The 17,488-nt window shown below is 38.4% G+C and overlaps 1 protein-coding gene across 1 annotated transcript; it reads left to right on the top strand.

Annotated features, from left to right (window-relative positions):
- The first annotated feature begins 532 nt into the window (after nt 1-532).
- On the top strand, nt 533-17,277 carry LOC131874233 (uncharacterized). Its single transcript, XM_059217513.1, has 2 exons — nt 533-737; nt 17,021-17,277. The coding sequence occupies exons 1-2, from the start codon at nt 533-535 to the stop codon at nt 17,275-17,277; spliced, it is 462 nt and encodes a 153-aa protein (XP_059073496.1).
- The last annotated feature ends 211 nt before the right edge of the window (nt 17,278-17,488 follow it).

Genomic DNA, 17,488 nt, shown 5'->3' with positions numbered 1-17,488 from the left:
TCAAGAAGGATAAGAGATTGAAGTTTAAATTTGGACAGTTGATCATTGGTTTATTTTTCTACTTTCAGAACTATTTTCCTGGTATTGGTGATGTTCAGTGGTCTAAGGACACAATGACACTATTATAGATGAAGAACAACATTAGAATGTTGGGTAATGATTTTGATAAGATTGCATGGTGATATTTTAAATATTTTAAGAAGAATATGTATGATAGACAAAGATTACTGGAGAGTATTGTTCAGAGATATAAGGACACAATTTGTTTCATGGTTGATATAGATAATTGTATGATGGAGGAAGTTGATCCCAAGACAACTTGGGTGATGCCTATGGGCTAAGAAGTCAAGGCAGATCTTTTGGTGGCATATGTAGACCACTTGTTAAGTCAACCGGTAGATACAACTGCAGAAAGATTTGGTAGCTACAAGGAGAAATCTCTACAGGTTCACTTTGAATTAAATAAACAAGAGCAAGACATGCAACACAATAGGAAGGTGCATCAAGTGCCCCAATTGGTACCTCCACCGATATGAAAACAAGAAGTGAAGAGGCAAAGATTAAGAAAGAGAAACCTGTTGAAGCAAAGAAGGAGAAGCCTTCCAAGATACAATTCAAGAGAAAAGGAAAAATCATTGAGCCCCCTACACCTAAAGCACTGGTAAATACAAGGAAAAGGAAAAAGGAACAAGAAAAGAAATCAGTAGCTACTGATGAAGAAGAAATAGAATCAAAAGGTGAGAAGAAAGCCTTAAGATCTAGTGGTAAGAGATAAAAGGATGTTGGAACTTCCACTGTCAAGACTGTAAAGAAACCGATAACGAAACTTACATATTTTGAAAAGCTAATTATGGATGTTAAGGAGCATGGTTTATTAACTTCTGTGAAGAAACTTTATGATAGTTTTGGTGAGGATGAACAAAGACTGATAGAGGATGCAATATTTTTCATGATAATAGATATTGCAGAGCCCTAATTGAATTGTAAGGGCTAATTTCAAATTATGCATATAATAAGATTGATGCAAGATGGTAGGCTGCTATGAAATAAGACAGATAATGTATTGAATTCATTCTTAAAAATATACAACCTGAAGCTATAAGAGAGGAGATAGATGAAATTCTTACAAAGGTAAAATCATCTTTCAAATCTAAGAAATGGTTGACAAGAATATTAAGTGGTGAGACCCAATAAGTTCATATGGAAACTGAGCTGATATTGAAGAAATGACTGGGTTTGATTCCTAATAAGGAAGAGCAACTAGAGAAGTTTGAGATATGAGATATTATGGACAATGTTGATATCGGTGATTTTACACCTGATGAGATTTTTATGGGAGACTAGTCGGTAGATGATCAACCGGTCAATACACAGACATAGACAGTTGTCATTACTAATGATGACATCAATACTAACAATGTTGATGCATCTGATAGTGTAAATGTGTAGGTTGATGATGTGCAAATGTCTAAACAAAAACAAGGATAGGAAGAGAAGAAATATGGAGAAGACAAGACCTCTGAAGAGCCACTGGTATATACACAGACTGTTCCACCACTGGTAAATGACAGTGAAAAGAATAAGGAAGAAGAAAATACATAAGAAATGAAAGAGGATAGATCTAAAGATAAGAAAGAGGAAGAAGAGAAGGAAACAAAGAAATCTAAACCTAAAGTGACACCTCTATCCTTTACTTCTAAAAAGAAAATAGATGATGATGAGGACGATAATGAATTAAGCATACAGGGACCCATTAATTTTTGGCATTATGTGAACTAGTATGAGGACATAATGACATTGTATGTTGTCATTGATGTCAATATGATGAAGAACCAATATAACACTGTGAACCAACATTTGTGCCAAAATGAAGCGGTGTGCTTGTTCATGATTAACCGACATATAGTTATGGGAACCGACATATGGAAGTATTGTATGACTACCAGTTGGTAGTCTCAACTTTAGGGTTTCTGGTTGATGTGCTTCAAGCCTGTGTGGCTCAATCGATGATATTGTTTGATGAGTTAGCATTGTAAAGAAGAACAAATCATGTTGCCATGCAAGCCTGTGTGTGTGAAGGATCTTGCATGAGGGAGATTGTTCCTATCTACCTTGGGAATGTGCGAAGTCTATAAAATGATGATAATATGTGATGGGTTATCAGCTGCCATAAAATCGGTGGAAATGGATGATGGAGAATGTCTTGAGTGTGGATCAAGATCTGCTGCATTTAATACAGTGTGCTCAATGGTCAGGATTGAACCGTTTGAATTCCTTAAACTAATAGGTTTAGGGTTTAGGGTTTATGCTACTGACCTATCTATTTTCCTATAAGTTTGATGTTGTGTCTCTTTCTGAGGTTGTTGGCACAAGTTGTGTGTGTGTGTCCAAGAGAAGGGATACTGTATTCTTGCTAGACCAAAAGTAGAGAAGTGATACCTATAGAGTGTAAGTGCATAAGGTGAAGAGGAGCCTAAGCAGATCTACATTGGCATTGAGTGCTACTACCAGATCATTGTAATACCTATTGATCTCTAACCACCTCAACAGCTGGAAAATCCCTTAACAGGGTAGCCTTAACTGGCTTGCTGAAAATCCTTTAACAAGGTAACTCAGAGCTACTGAGTTTGGAATCCTTTAGCTATTGAGTTCTTGAAATCCTCTAACAAGGTTTAACCCTTAACTAGGTATTGTAGCCATCCCTTAACCAGGTGATCTCTAACAGGATTGGTTCCTAGCAAAACCTTTTGTAATGTCTCTAACCGGACAAAGCTCCTAACAGAGTGGACTTCTAAAGAATTCAAAAATAGCTTGTGGGTATTCATCCCCACCGTGGTTTTTCCCAGTTGGGTTTCCACATGAAAAATATGTGTGTCATGTGTGATGCTTTTATCTTGTGTTGCTTTGCTATTGTCTGTCAAGCATATGATTGTTCTGTGTTTTATGCCTGCCAATAAAACATGTTGAACTAGCTGTTATTATGATCTGATGATAGATTACCTGTTTATGCATAAGGGTGAAAAGGTAGTGTAGTCTCGAGTTGAGTGAAAAGCTAAGTGAGTAACCGGTTAATGCTTGTCTTAGACATTCTTAGCTTTACCGGTTGCACTCTGTTTCAAACCGGTGTCACTATCTGCCAGTATTTGAAGTGTCTGTTGTCAAACCAGTTTTGGACTATATTTTTGTCTGTACTGATTCACCCCCGCCCCTCTCAGTACCAGTTTGGTACTATTCATTCATCATTAAGTTATCAATTGGTATCAGAGCATTCTCCAGGTCCTCTATGCTATAAGCTTAACCACTTGAGGTAAAGATCACAGTCTAATGATTAAGAGGGAAGGTCCAAAGTTTAACAGAGAAAATTTTAGTATATAGAAAGACAGAATGAAGATATTCATCAAAAGCATGGGTGCTCAACACTGGAGCTATGTTGAGACTTTCTATGTTGCTCCTATCAATACCCTTATCGATGACCAAAAGAGAGAGATGCAGGAGAATGGGCAAGTCATGGAAGCCCTAATCAGTAGTTTATCTGACATTGAGTTTATTGATGTTCAGGATAAGGTAAATCCTAAAGAGCTATGGGACACTCTTGAAAATATCTATGGCAATGATGAGCATGTAAAACAGGCCAAGGAAGAAAGCCTTAGAGGGAAGTTTGAAGATATGTGGATGGTTGAAGGTGAGACCATTCAACAGTATGGAATAAGGATCAAAACCATTGTTGGAGATATCAAGAGTGTAGGTGGTAAAATAGAAGATGCCACTGTTGTAAAAAAAGTCTTGAGATCCCTATTGCCGGTCTATGCAATAAGGGTTGCTCCTATTCAGGAGCTGAGATCAATAGACAAGACTAAGGTATCCTTAGACTCCATCATAGCAAAGTTGACAGCCTATGAGCTAAATAGTTTTGATGGCAGTGTTCAAAAGACTGAATCAACTTTTAAAGCTTCTGCTATATCATCTAGAAAAGGAAAAGAAGCTAGCACTAGTGGTGAACCAAGACAGAGTAGAGAAATGGATGATGAGGAGATTTTGATGGCATTTGAAGCTCTCCTTGCTAGGAAACTTCCTAAAGGAACTGGCAAATACAAAGGTAAACTAGCTTTGAAATGCTTTTCTTGCAACTAGAGAGGACATATTGCTGTAAATTATCCTAATGGCGACAACAACGACAAACCGGAAAGGTTCAAGAAATTCAAAGGAGGAAACCAAAGAAACTATTTTGTGGCAGTTGATGAAGGTGTCATAGATGAAGAATCAGAGGATGAAGAAAATGAAGATATTGTGTTTGTTGCTGTCAAGGAAGATGTGTCAGACAAGAAGGCTCTTGTCTCCCGGTTTGATAATTCTAATGAGTGGATCATTGACAGTGGCTTTTCTCACCATATGATTGGTGACCAGTGCAAGTTTCTATCCTTGGAGGAGTATGATGGTGGTGTGGTTTTCTTTGGCAATGATGCACCATGCATGGTCAAAGGCAGAGGGTCCATCTCTCTAAATGGAAAGAGTAGTGCTGACAATGTGTATTGGGTTGATGGTCTCAGACACAACCTTCTGAGTGTTGCCTAGCTGAATGACAATGGCCTCACTCTGAAATTCAAGAGTAAAATTTGCAGAATCAAAGGAAAGAATGGTGAATTGGTGGCCACCGGTATGTAGACCAAAGGTAACCTATTTCCTTTGAATGCAAATATAAGTACATGTCTTATGGCAAAATTTGATGATAGCTAGATATGGCATAGGAGACTCTGCCATGTAAACTTTGATAACATTGTGAAAGCTAGTAAGATCAAGGCAGTTAGAAGATTGTCGGTGCTAAGAAAACAAGATAATACCTTATGTAGAGAGTGTCAATTGGGGAAAATTTCTTCCTCAACCTTTATAGGTAAATCTTTCATTGCTGACAACTTGCTTGATCTTGTGCATACTAATTTGTGTGGTCCCATGAAAACTAGAAGTGTGCAGGGTAATAGGTACTTCATGATTCTCACTGATGACTGCTCAAGAATGATGTGGGTCACATTCTTGAAAGACAAGTCTGAAGCCTTTGTAAAGTTCAAAGCTTTCAGAACTTTAGTGGAGAAGGAAAGCAGTAAAAGGATCAAGTGCTTGAGAACTGATCAAGGAGGGGAATTCACTTCCGGTGAATTCAACAAGTACTATGAAGAACATGGCATCAAGAGGCAATTGTCTGCTCCCAGACTCCACAATAGAATGGCCTAGCAGAAAGGAATAACCGGACTATGGTTGAAGTAGCTAGAACCATGTTGATTCAAGGAAAGGTAGCTCACACCTTTTGGAGAGAAGCAGTGAGCACTGCAGTCTACACAATGAACTGGGTACTCATCAATAAAGGTAAGGAGAAAACTCCTTATGAGTATTGGACTGGTAAGACACCCATGGTTAGCTACTTTAGAGTGTTTGGTAGCAAATGTTACATCAAGAGGAGTGAACACCAGAGAAAATTTGATGCGAAATGTGATGAGGGAAATTTCCTTGGATATTCCACCAAGAGCAAAGCTCTCAAGTGTTTCAACAATAAGACTTAGAGAATTACGGAAAGCATCAATGTAAGAGTTAATGAAACCTCTGAGAAAACTGAGGAAACTGGTAGTGAGCAAGTGGTAAATGAACTGTTTGCAACCTTCTGGGAACCAGTTGTCAGTCAACCAAGTACCAGTAACAGTGTTCCTACACTGGAAAATGTAGATGCTGATACTGATGGAGATGAGGATGAAGAAGAAAAGCAAGAGGAATCCATCAAGACCATTCCTTGGTATGTCAAGCTGAATAATGATCCTAATCAGATCATAGGAGATAAGGATGCAGGAATCCTTACAAGAAGAAAGGTCAGAGAAAAATCATGTATGATCTTTGAATTTGAGCCTAAATAATTTAAAGAGGCACATAAAGATGAAGACTGGATCAAGGCAATGGAAGAAGAACTTGACCAGATAGAGAAAAATGGTACATGGTCTTTGGTACCCAGACCAGAGCATAAAAATGTCATTGGTACCAAATGGGTCTTCAGAAATAAGCTAAATGAGAATGGCACAATATTTAGAAACAAAGCCAGATTGGTATGCAAAGGATATGCTCAAGAAGAAGGAGAAGACTATGGAGAAACCTTTGCTTCTATAGCTAGATTGGAAGGAGTTCGTATGCTTCTTGCATATGCAGCTTTTAAAAGCTTCAAAGTATATAAAATGGATGTAAAATCCATGTTCCTAAATGGTGTACTTGAAGAGGAGGTGTATATAGAGCAACCAGATGGGTTTTCCCTATCTGAAGATAGTGACATGGTATGTAGGCTACATAAAGCCTTATATGGGCTAAAGCAAGCACCTAGAGCATGGTATGAATGCCTACATTCCCATCTTGTGAAGATTGGATTTGAGAGAACAAGTGAAGATAGAAATATCTACTTGAAGTTTGAAGGAGATTAGATCCTGATCTGTGAGGTATTTGTTGATGACATTATCTTTGGTGGAGATGACAAGATGAGTCATGAATTTGCAGATGACATGAAGAAAGAGTTTGAGATGTCACTCATAGGGGAGATTAAGTTCTTCATTGGACTGCAGATCCAGCAGATGAAGGATGGAATATTTATCACTCAGTCCAAGTATGTCAAAGAGGTGTTGAAGACCTTTGGCATGGAAGATAGCAAACCAATTGGTACATCGATGGTGTTTGGTTGTAAACTATCCAAAGAGGATGACTCTACATTGGTTGATGAGAAGGAATGCAGATCAATGATTGGTAAGTTGCATTATGTAGTACATAGTAGAAAGGATATTGCACATGCAGTTGGCATTATTGCAAGATTCCAGAAAAGTCCAAGAGAATCCCACTTGGTTGCAGTAAAGCGGATTCTTAGGTATCTGAAAGTAACTATTGACTATGGGTTATGGTATCCATACAATAATGATTTTAACCTGAAAGTGTTCATAGATGCTGATTGGGTTGGTAATGTAGATGATCGGAAGAGCACAATCGATGGTGCATTCTTCCTTGGTGGTAGACTAGTCTCATGGATGAGTAAAAAGCAGAGTTGTATCTCTCAGTCTACAATGGAAGAAGAGTATGTTGCAGCTTTCATGAACTACAAACAGACAATTTGGATGAAGCATGTATCGAATGGCTTCAAAGTTCCTGTATCTGAACTGGTAAGTATATTTTGTGACAACACTAGTGCAATTAATATCTCCAAGAATCCGGTTTTACATTCTAGAACCAAGTACTTTGAGCTTAAGTATCATTTCTTGAGGGAAAAGGTTCAGAACAAAGAGATTGCACTGGAGCATGTTTCCAGTAAGGAGCAGTTAGCAGACATATTTACCAAGCCTCTCCCAAAGAATACATTCATATACTTAAGAGGTGAAATAGGGGTACTGCCCCTTCAGGAGGTGAACTAAAAGCATATGCTCCACATCAGTCAGGTATTGCACAGTCAAATTTATTTTGAAATGATGTGTTGAAGGATGCTACTCCTTAGGGGGAGCAGCATAATGGAACAGGGTAGCTTGTGCCTCCACTTTGGCATTGTTGTCAAAGAGGGAGATGATGTGAAGCGGAGAGATATCTTTGTATATTGCCATCAATGCCAAAGGGGGAGATTGTTGGCATTATGTGAACCGGTATGAGGACATAATGACATTGTATGTTGTCATTGATGTCAATATGATGAAGAACCGGAATAACACTGTGTAAAGCGGAAAATTGCGATCAAACCCTAGTTGCTCTCCCCTCTTCCAACTCCAAGGAGAGAGAAGGGAGGTTCACTAGGGTTGATGGTTTTCACTTAGGGGAGAGCCTATACATTCAAAAGAGGGGTTGAAACCCACAAGATCCAATCCCACACAATGCAAGATTGGATGCTAAATGTGTTTCAAGGGTTATGACAGCAAGGCTACCCTCTTTTGTAAAGAATGTGCATAGAAGAATTAAGCTAGGAATGCATAGAAAGTGACAAAGATTCGCTTATAAACTGAGATAGGGATACAGTATGAAGCTGCGGACCTGGAATTAGCAGTAAAATGTCGATACGGCACTGTCCTGCAAATTTGAGCAAAAGTTGTCAGGACGATGGCGCCCGAGCGCCACGGTCCTCCGAAAAATCCGCGAAACGAAGGGGGATCTGTTCATCTCTGCACAAGGATTCCAGATCTTCAATTTCAGCCGCGTACCTGCAACCTACACACAAAAAATTGAAGACGATTGGGGGGTTAGGGATTAGAGGTTTGCCTTTAGGTCAAACCCCAGTTTTGGAATTAACCAAGAAATGAGCAATGCTGTAAATGTAAATGTCTGTAATGTAAAACAAGTACTAATACCTTGTTGTAAGGATGTTTGTATCCTTATGTGCGAAGGTATAGATGTTGTATGTTGTATGTTGTAGTAGTATGTCATATGTAGCATGTAGTATGTGATCTCCTCTTCAATGGTTGAATCCTTGTCTTGAATGCAACACTTAGCCTTGAATGGAGACTTGAAATGATCAATTGCTTGAAGGAATGCTTGAATGCTTGAATGCTTGAGTATAGTTTCCATGCTTTTGCACATATGACCTTCTTACCCAAATGGGAGAGGAAAATGTAGTTTATATACTTGTCATTTAGGGCTGATAGACTGATTTTCCCGACCTTAGGCCGACCAGGAAAGATAATTTTCCAATTTGCAAACATAAAGACCCAAAATCCAAAGGAGACCGGGCCCAAAATAGGACCCAGGGACCAGGGCGCTGGGTGCCCTGGTCCTTCTGGTCCCACCTCCCGGGACAGCAGGGTGCAAGGAGGTTCAAGCCAGGGTGCAAGAAAATGCAGTTTTCAGTGTCATAATCAGGTTTCGGATCTCCATTCAGGTTGCATGTTGCGTCGCCATCGTGAAGACCGAAATGCAGTCGAAATTGCAAGTGTCGCAATTTTAGGACGCTACATTTAGCCCCCACTTTAGCGGGAGTATAGGCGTATGCTCATACTTCCGGTAAAGTACAAGGAAACAACATTGAAAGACTTTCACCATGTCAAGGAGGCAAGATACACCAAGCCCCCAGTGGACTAAGGATCTTACGACTTCGATTGACAAAGTAAAAGGGAAGATCACGAGGGAGAACCATGACTATCAGTAGTAAGGTTCCCTCACTATGAGTCATGCAAGAAAGATATCAAAAATTTTCAAGGCAAAGCTAAATTTGTCAAGAAATTTTCAAGTATCTTGAAAAGATATGAACGGGATGTATGCCCCCCTACATTAAAGCGATCGCACACGCCTCACCGGGGGTGATTTCTTTAAGGTAGTGATACATATAAGAAAATGAGAAGGGAAAGGAGCACGTTATCACAAGGATTTAGCCCCCAAGTGTGAGATGAGCCCAAGGATAATAGACATAAAACACAAAGCACAAGGTGACTTCACTTTCCTCGGGGTCAGTATGCTGTATGATAATTCATGTATATATATCATATGTATGTATGCATAATTGTTCTTCATTCCCCAATCAAGGAAGGTCACCTAGAAGAAGGGAACACATGTGTCTTTTGAGTCAACATGAGAGAGATCGAGAGATCTCAATGCTTTGCATCGTCCTCAAGTAGACAACACTAAGGACAACAAATAGAAGAATGAGAATAACATATAGAAGAAGTAACAAAAGAGAGGAGGAGAGAATCTGCTATGCTAATGTAACTAGTCTAGCATGTCATCTACCCCCCGATCTTGCTGATCAATGTTTTGGGAAGGCAGGGAACACACTAGAGGAGGAACATCCAACACAGCAGATGGAGCTATCACAAGATCCAAACAAGGGCTATGTTCATATCCCAAGCCGTGGTGTTCTTGTCTAGGAGCTAGGATAAGTGCTTTAGAAAATTCATTAGATAAATGGTTATCAATATCAACAAGTTCATATTCACTATCAGAAGCAAGAGAAGTAACATTTTCATCATGAATAACATTTTCATCTATAGCATCATCAAGATTTATAAAAATAGGATCTTTAATTCGCACAGGATCAAGACCATCATGCATCTTATGTTTTGGAGATTTTGGAGAAAATGGAATAATGCTTGTTGAAGGTGTTTTTGGAGATTGCAAAGTTTGAGAAGCAGCTGCCTGAGCTCTAAGATGACGCTTTCGTCGGTGTTCGCATGCAGAATGATTTCATCTAGTCTTAGTAGGAAGTTGAGAAGATTGAGGAGGAGGAATGTTCTCATCCTTATCACTTGGGTGTTTAGGTTGTGGTCTCTTAGGCTGGATAATAGGAGAAGAAGAAGGTCTCTTCTCTCTATAAAAAGAAGGAGGAGGGACTGCTCCATATAAGGGAGGAATATTCGGTTTAGGAAGGAGACCAAGTCCATCATGACGAGGAGGTATAGGTCTACTTTTAGGAAGTTTATTAGATATAGACATAGTCACATCCATAGGGATGGGTTGGGAATCTTCTTGAGGAAAGACATTAGTTTTATCTTTCAAAGGAAGAACTTCCTTCTCAAGAATGATAGGAATGTCAAGTTTGGGTGTTCTAGGTTCACTTAGAGATAGGATCATATCTGTTTTCCACTTTTGATAAGATTTAAAAAGATGATCACTTCGCGGAGGAAGAGATTGGAATTGTTTAGGCCAAAAGTAATCAATAGGAACGCTAGAAGTTCTTTCTGCTGGTTTAAAGAGACTATGATTGACAGTAACAACTTCACCATTATGGGGAAATTTCAAACACTTATGAATAGGAGAAGCAATAGCTTTCATGGAAGATAGCCAAGGATAGCCAAGCTTCACACGAAATTGTTCGGAAGATGGAATAATAGCAAAGTTCACATCAAGGGATTTGTTATGGACCTCAATAGGAAATGTAATAGAACCAATTGCAGGAGAAGAAAATGCATCAAATAGTTTCACAATCACATCTGTTTTGTCATATATCACTTGATTCAATTGCAAAGTAAAAAGAAATTCTTCAGTAATAACATTAACCATGCACGAAGGATCAATAAGCACTCCACGGCAAGGTGTATTCTTGACTTTTGCAACTATGTATAAAGGACCATCAGGTGCCCTAATGGTTTCACTGGAATCAAATGTGATGGAAGGTTCTTTAAGGTTTTCTTGCTGCTCTACAAAGTTAATCACATTCGAAGTCATAGACACAAGACCATCAGATGAGAGAGAGGAATCATTAGCCTCAATTGCATTAGAGGTATGAGAAGGTAATGGATCAGTGAAAATTTGAAGATTTTGGTTAGGAGGAGCTACAGATGTGTTGCCTTTATCATTCACTCCAGAAACAGAGATAGTATTATTATCAATCAAATCTTGAATTTTCCCCTTTGGAGCAAAACATTTTTTCAATATCATGCCCAGGCTGTCGATGAAATTGACAAAAAGCTTTGTTATCAAAATAAGGTGAAGTAATCTTTGCAGGATCAATTTGTCTTATAGGAGGAAGAGTAAGCACATTTTGTTCCAATAACTTATTCATAATACTATGCAATGATTCATTGAAAGGAGTATACTTTCTTTCTTTCTTGAAAAATTTAGAAATAGGAGGCACACCTGATGCTGCATTCACATTGTTGTTGATGATGTTTTCATTGAATTTGATGGAATCTCTGTTTGGTTTAAACTTCCCAAATGGTTGTTGGCTGCTATCACCCTTATCACTCGGAGCCATAGGATGTGATTGTTCCATTTGACTCACAGTCAGTTGATAATTGTGAAGAGTTGCACACAACTGTTGGAAAGAAGTAAACTCAGAAAATAGAAGTTTGTCTCGAATATCTTTTTGTAAATTAGAAATAAAGATTCTTTGAATATCATTGTCAGGCACTGGAAAAGAAATTTGAGCATACAAATGCTTATATCTACCAATGAAATCAGTCACTTTTTCTTTAACACCTTGTTTATAATGCATTAAATCAATCAAAGTAACTTTAGGACTTATATTGTTTTGAAATTGTTGAATGAAAGCATTTGCAAGTTGTTCGAAAGAATTAATAGAATAAGAAGGCAACGAGCAATACCATTGTAGGGCTTTGTCTCTTAATGTTCTAGTAAACAATTTTGCAAGCAACCTTTGGTCATAAGCAAAATCGGTACAAATTGTTTGAAAAGTCTTAACATGTGTTAGAGGATCACCTTTACCATTATAAAGCTCCAAATGCAGAATTTCAACATGTTTAGGAGGAATAGCTCGAACAATGTCAAGAGAAAGTGGGCTCGCAACATCAAATGTGGGCACACTAAACTTAGATTGATTCATAGAGGCAATTTGTTGCTGTAAAGAAGAGACAGTTTGTGCAAGATTGTTAATGGTCGCTTCAGTCGAAGAGTTCATATTAGATGTGTTAGATTGTGATGGAGGTGTTATGTTATTGAAAGAAGGTAAAGAGTAAGGTGGTGGGACTCTATGATAATTAGTCATAGGAGATGATTGGATAGGAGGAACACTACAAGGAGGAATGGAAAACGAATTACCCCCTTGTGTCATGTTCATTTGTGGTGATATAATAGGAACACTCATTGAAGGAATGAATGAAGAAGTCGGATTGAATGAAGGAAGAGGGTTAATTGAAGAGGAAGGATTGCCCCCATGACTGGTGATCACAGGAGGAATGTCTTGTGTAGAAGTAGCCATTATGTTTGATGTAAAGGTAGGTATGCTAGCAATAGAAGTCATCAAAGGAATAGAATGATTGACTTGAGTAGGAGGTTGTGTATAACCCAAACTTTCAGCACAACTCTTCATAGGCATCACATTCGAATCCACAATGTGTGCAATACCATGCAAAATATCAATTCCATTCTTATCACTTTGAAGCATACGTTTTAGACCCTCAATTAAAGGAAGAGCTTGACTATCGGGGTATTCTTGAGACATCCATTGTCGAAAATCGTCAAATTGGTTATCCAATTTTGAAAGTTGTTCTTCAGAAACCTCATGGAGAGCTTCTTCATCATTAGGAGGATTAGAGGAATTACCCATGTCCTCGTTAAAAAGGCTATTCAAATTAGGTTCCATCTCCTCAGTAGTTAAACCTCGGAAAGACTTAATTCTACGGCTTCGTCTAACGGGAATAGTGTAAGTAGGGCTTATTGTTGTAAAACTCATGCACTAGAAAGAGAGAGAAAATTTTGAATTCAGAGGTAGCAATTTTCAGTAAAATCAGCCAATCTTCGAGATTTAAGCTGTTAAATGCAATCACAACAATCTCCCGAAATTTCGGAAAAAATGTCCGGGACCATGGCGCTCGGAGTGCAACACGGTCCTTGCAACTTTTTTTGAAATTTGCAGGGATGAAAGGTATGATGATTTTAGAGCTAATTTAAAAAAATTGAGTGATTTTACGATCTGTAGATAGGCCAAATTAAAGTTGTAATCTCAAAATTGAACCCTACCCAGATTGTCGAAAAATGCAAAAATTTGAATTTTGAAAAAGAGAGGGAAACTGAAATTTTGAATTTTATGATTTTAGAGGGAATGTCAAGAGCAATGCAAATTTTGAAATTTAAAAATTGACTCAATTTCACGCAAAATTCAATTTTGAAAGCGGAAATTAAAGTTGTTGTAATTAAGCACTTAATTTCAAAAGTCACAAATTGCAAGAATTTGAATAAAGCACTAAAATTTCGAATGAATGCAAACACACTTTTCAGATTTAGGACAGTAAGAACACAATTTTGACACAAAATTTTAGTTTTAATGATTTTTGAATGATTAGAAGCGTTAATCCAAGCAATCCCTAGACCAACTTTGACTTTAATTTTGAAGGTGTTAAAATTGATAAAATCAGCCAAAATTCTAGATTTTAGCGGAAAAATACAGTAAGATCTAGCTCCCGAAATTTCGGAAAAAATGTCGGGGACGATGGCGCTCGGAGTGCACACGGTCCTCGCAACTTTTTTCCAAATTTTCAGGGATGAAAGATATTGTGATTTTATTGTGGAATCCAAAGTTACAGTTGATTTGGAGATGTTTTGATCGGTCAAATTGTCGGACAAAGGTTGAATCAAGAGGGTTTTAAAAATTAGGGTTTTGACACTTAACCACTTAATTTTCAAAATTAAAGCATAGATATGAATTGATAATTTGTAATAGAAGGGTAGATCTGAAACAAGCATTAACATTTAGACATTTCACAAGCTTAATTACTAAAAAGAAAATTTAGGGATTTTATGCAATCACCTCTAAAATTTTGCAAAAGATCAAACATGGAAATGTAATCAAAGAATCAAATTTCAGATCTAATCATGAATAATCAGAAAGGATGTTCACGTCGGGTTCACCAAAATGTAAAGCGGAAAATCATGATCGAACCCTAGTTGCTCTCCCCTCTTCCAACTCCAAGGAGAGAGAAGGGAGGTTCACTAGGGTTGATGGTTTTCACTTAGGGGAGAGACTTTACATTCAAAAGAGGGGTTGAAACCCACAAGATCCAATCCCACACAATGCAAGATTGGATGCTAAATGTGTTTCAAGGGTTATGACAGCAAGGCTACCCTCTTTTGTAAAGAATGTGCATAGAAGAATTAAGCTAGGAATGCATAGAAAGTGACAAAGATTCGCTTATAAACTGAGATAGGGATACAGTATGAAGCTGCGGACCTGGAATTAGCAGTAAAATGTCGATACGGCGCTGTCCTGCAAATTTGAGCAAAAGTTGTTGGGACGATGGCGCCCGAGTGCCATGGTCCTCCGAAAAATCTGCGAAACGAAGGGGGATCTGTTCGTCTCTGCACAAGGATTCCAGATCTTCAATTTCAGCCGCGTACCTGCAACCTACGCACAGAAAATTGAAGATGATTGGGGGGTTAGGGATTAGGGGTTTGCCTTTAGGTCAAACCCTAGTTTTGGAATTAACCAAGAAATGAGCAATGCTGTAAATGTAAATGTCTGTAATGTAAAACAAGTACTAATACCTTGTTGTAAGGATGTTTGTATCCTTATGTGCGAAGGTATAGATGTTGTATGTTGTATGTTGTAGTAGTATGTCGTATGTAGCATGTAGTATGTGATCTCCTCTTCAATGGTTGAATCCTTGTCTTGAATGCAACACTTAGCCTTGAATGGAGACTTGAAATGATCAATTGCTTGAAGGAATGCTTGAATGCTTGAGTATAGTTTCCACGCTTTTGCACATATGACCTTCTTACCCAAATGGGAGAGGACAATGTAGTTTATATACTTGTCATTTAGGGCTGATAGACTGATTTTCCCGACCTTAGGCCGACCAGGAAAGATAATTTTCCAATTTGCAAACATAAAGACCCGAAGTCCAAAGGAGACCGGGCCCAAAATAGGACCCAGGGACCAGGGCACTGGGCGCCATGGTCCTGGGGGACCAGGGCGCTAGACACCCTAGTCCTGAAGGACCAGGGCGCTGGGCACTCTGGTCCCACCTCTCGGGACAGCAGGGTGCAAGGAGGTTCAGGCCAGGGTGCAAGAAAATGCAGTTTTCAGTGTCATAATTAGGTTTCAGGATCTCCATTTAGGTTGCGTGTTGCGTCACCATCGTGAAGACCGAAATGCAGTCGAAATTGCAAGTGTCCCAATTTTAGGACACTGCACACTGTGAACCGGCATTTGTGCCAAAGTGAAGCGGTGTGCTTGTTCATGATGAACCAGCATATAGTTATGGGAACCGACATATGGAAGTATTGTATGACTATTGGTTGGTAGTCTCAACTTTAGGGTTTTCAGTTAATGTGCTTCAAGCCTATGTGGCTCAATTGATGATATTGTGTGATGAGTTAGCATTGTAAAGAAGAACAGATCATGTTGCCACGCAATCCTATGTGCGTGAAGGATCTTGCATGAGGGAGATTATTCCTATCTACCTTAGGAATGTGCGAAGTCTGTAAAATGGTAATAATATGTGATGGGTTATCAGCCGCCATAAAATCGGTGGAAATGGACGATGTAGAATATCTTGAGTGTGGATCAAGATCTGCTACATTTAATGCAGTGTTCTCAATGGTCAGGATTGAACCATTTGAATTCCTTAACCTAATAGGTTTAGGGTTTAGGGTTTATACGACCAACCTATCTATTTTCCTATAAAGTTGATGTTGTGTCTCTTTCTGAGGTTGTTGGCAAAACTTGTGTGTTTGTATCCAAGAGAAGGGATACGTTATTCTTGCCAGAACAAAAGGAGAGAAGTTATACCTACAAAGTGTAAGTGCAGAAGGTGAAGAGGAGCCTAAGCGGATCTGCATTGGCATTGAGTGCTATTACCAGATCATTGTAATACCTGTTGATCTCTAACCACCTCAACAAATGGAAAATCCCTTAATAGGGTAGCCTTAACTGGCTTGCTGAAAATCCTTTAACAAGGTAACTCAGAGCTACTAAGTTTGGAATCCTTTAGCTATTAAGTTCTTGAAATCCTCTAACAAGGCAACCTTTAACAGGGTTTAACCCTTAATCGGGTATTGTAGCCATCCCTTAACTGGGTGATCTCTAATAGGATTGGTTCCTAGCAGAACCTTTTGTAATGTCTCTAATTGGACAAGGCTCCTAATAGAGTGGATTTCTAAAGATTTCAAAAATAGCTTGTGGGTATTCATCCCCACTGTGGTTTTTCCCAGTTGGGTTTCCACATGAAAAATATGCGTGTCATGTGTGATGCTTTTATCTTGTGATGCTTTGCTATTGTCTATCAAGCATATGATGGTTCTGTGTTTTATGCCTGTCAATAAAACATGTTGAACTAGTTGTTATTATGATCTGATGATAGATTACCTATTTATGCATAAGGGTGAAATGGTAGTATAGTCTCGAGGTTAGTGAAAAGCTAAGTGAGTAACCAATTAATGCTTGTCTCAGACATTCTTAGCTTTACCAGTTGCACTCTATTTCAAACTAGTGTCACTGTCTACCAGTCATTTCAAGTGTCTACTGTTAAACCGATTTTGGACTGTATTTTTGTTTGTACTGATTCACCCCCCCCTCTTAGTACCGGTTTGGTACTATTTGTTCATCATTAAGTTATCATTAATATGGATATACTGTGTTCTACAGAATCAATGGAGATTGCCACTACAATGCAATCTAGAGAAAAGAAGAAGAGAATGAAGGAACAACAAAAAGAAGCCGAGACAATCAAACATGCAGTTGAAATTTTGTCAAGATTATTACCAAAGACTGATATAGAGAGTTTTGCTAAATTGATTGATAAGCTAGGTCAATTGGTTAATGAACTTTGTAAACAGATGAAAACATTTGAGGATGCGGAATATGTTTATGTAGAAAAGGAGTATAAGAAGCAAAGAACATAGTAGTTAATGAAAGATATTGATCGAGCTAAAATTGCTTTGACTGTTAATAAGGACCACATGATGGAAGCATTGGAGACTGGCGGTAAGATCCTTTCTACTGCAGAAATTTTTTCTTTATTTTGTGATGATTTGGTAAAGAAGAAGAAGGAGTCAAAAAAAGAACTTGAAGTTCTAAGTGATTCATTTAAGCCTCTGAATGATTCCGCAATAT

The sequence above is a fragment of the Cryptomeria japonica genome, chromosome 3 (genome assembly GCF_030272615.1).
Source record: "Cryptomeria japonica chromosome 3, Sugi_1.0, whole genome shotgun sequence".
Taxonomy (NCBI): Eukaryota; Viridiplantae; Streptophyta; class Pinopsida; order Cupressales; family Cupressaceae; genus Cryptomeria; species Cryptomeria japonica.
The sequence above is the reverse complement of the archived record's forward strand: the minus strand, read 5'-3'. Positions and strand labels throughout refer to the sequence as shown.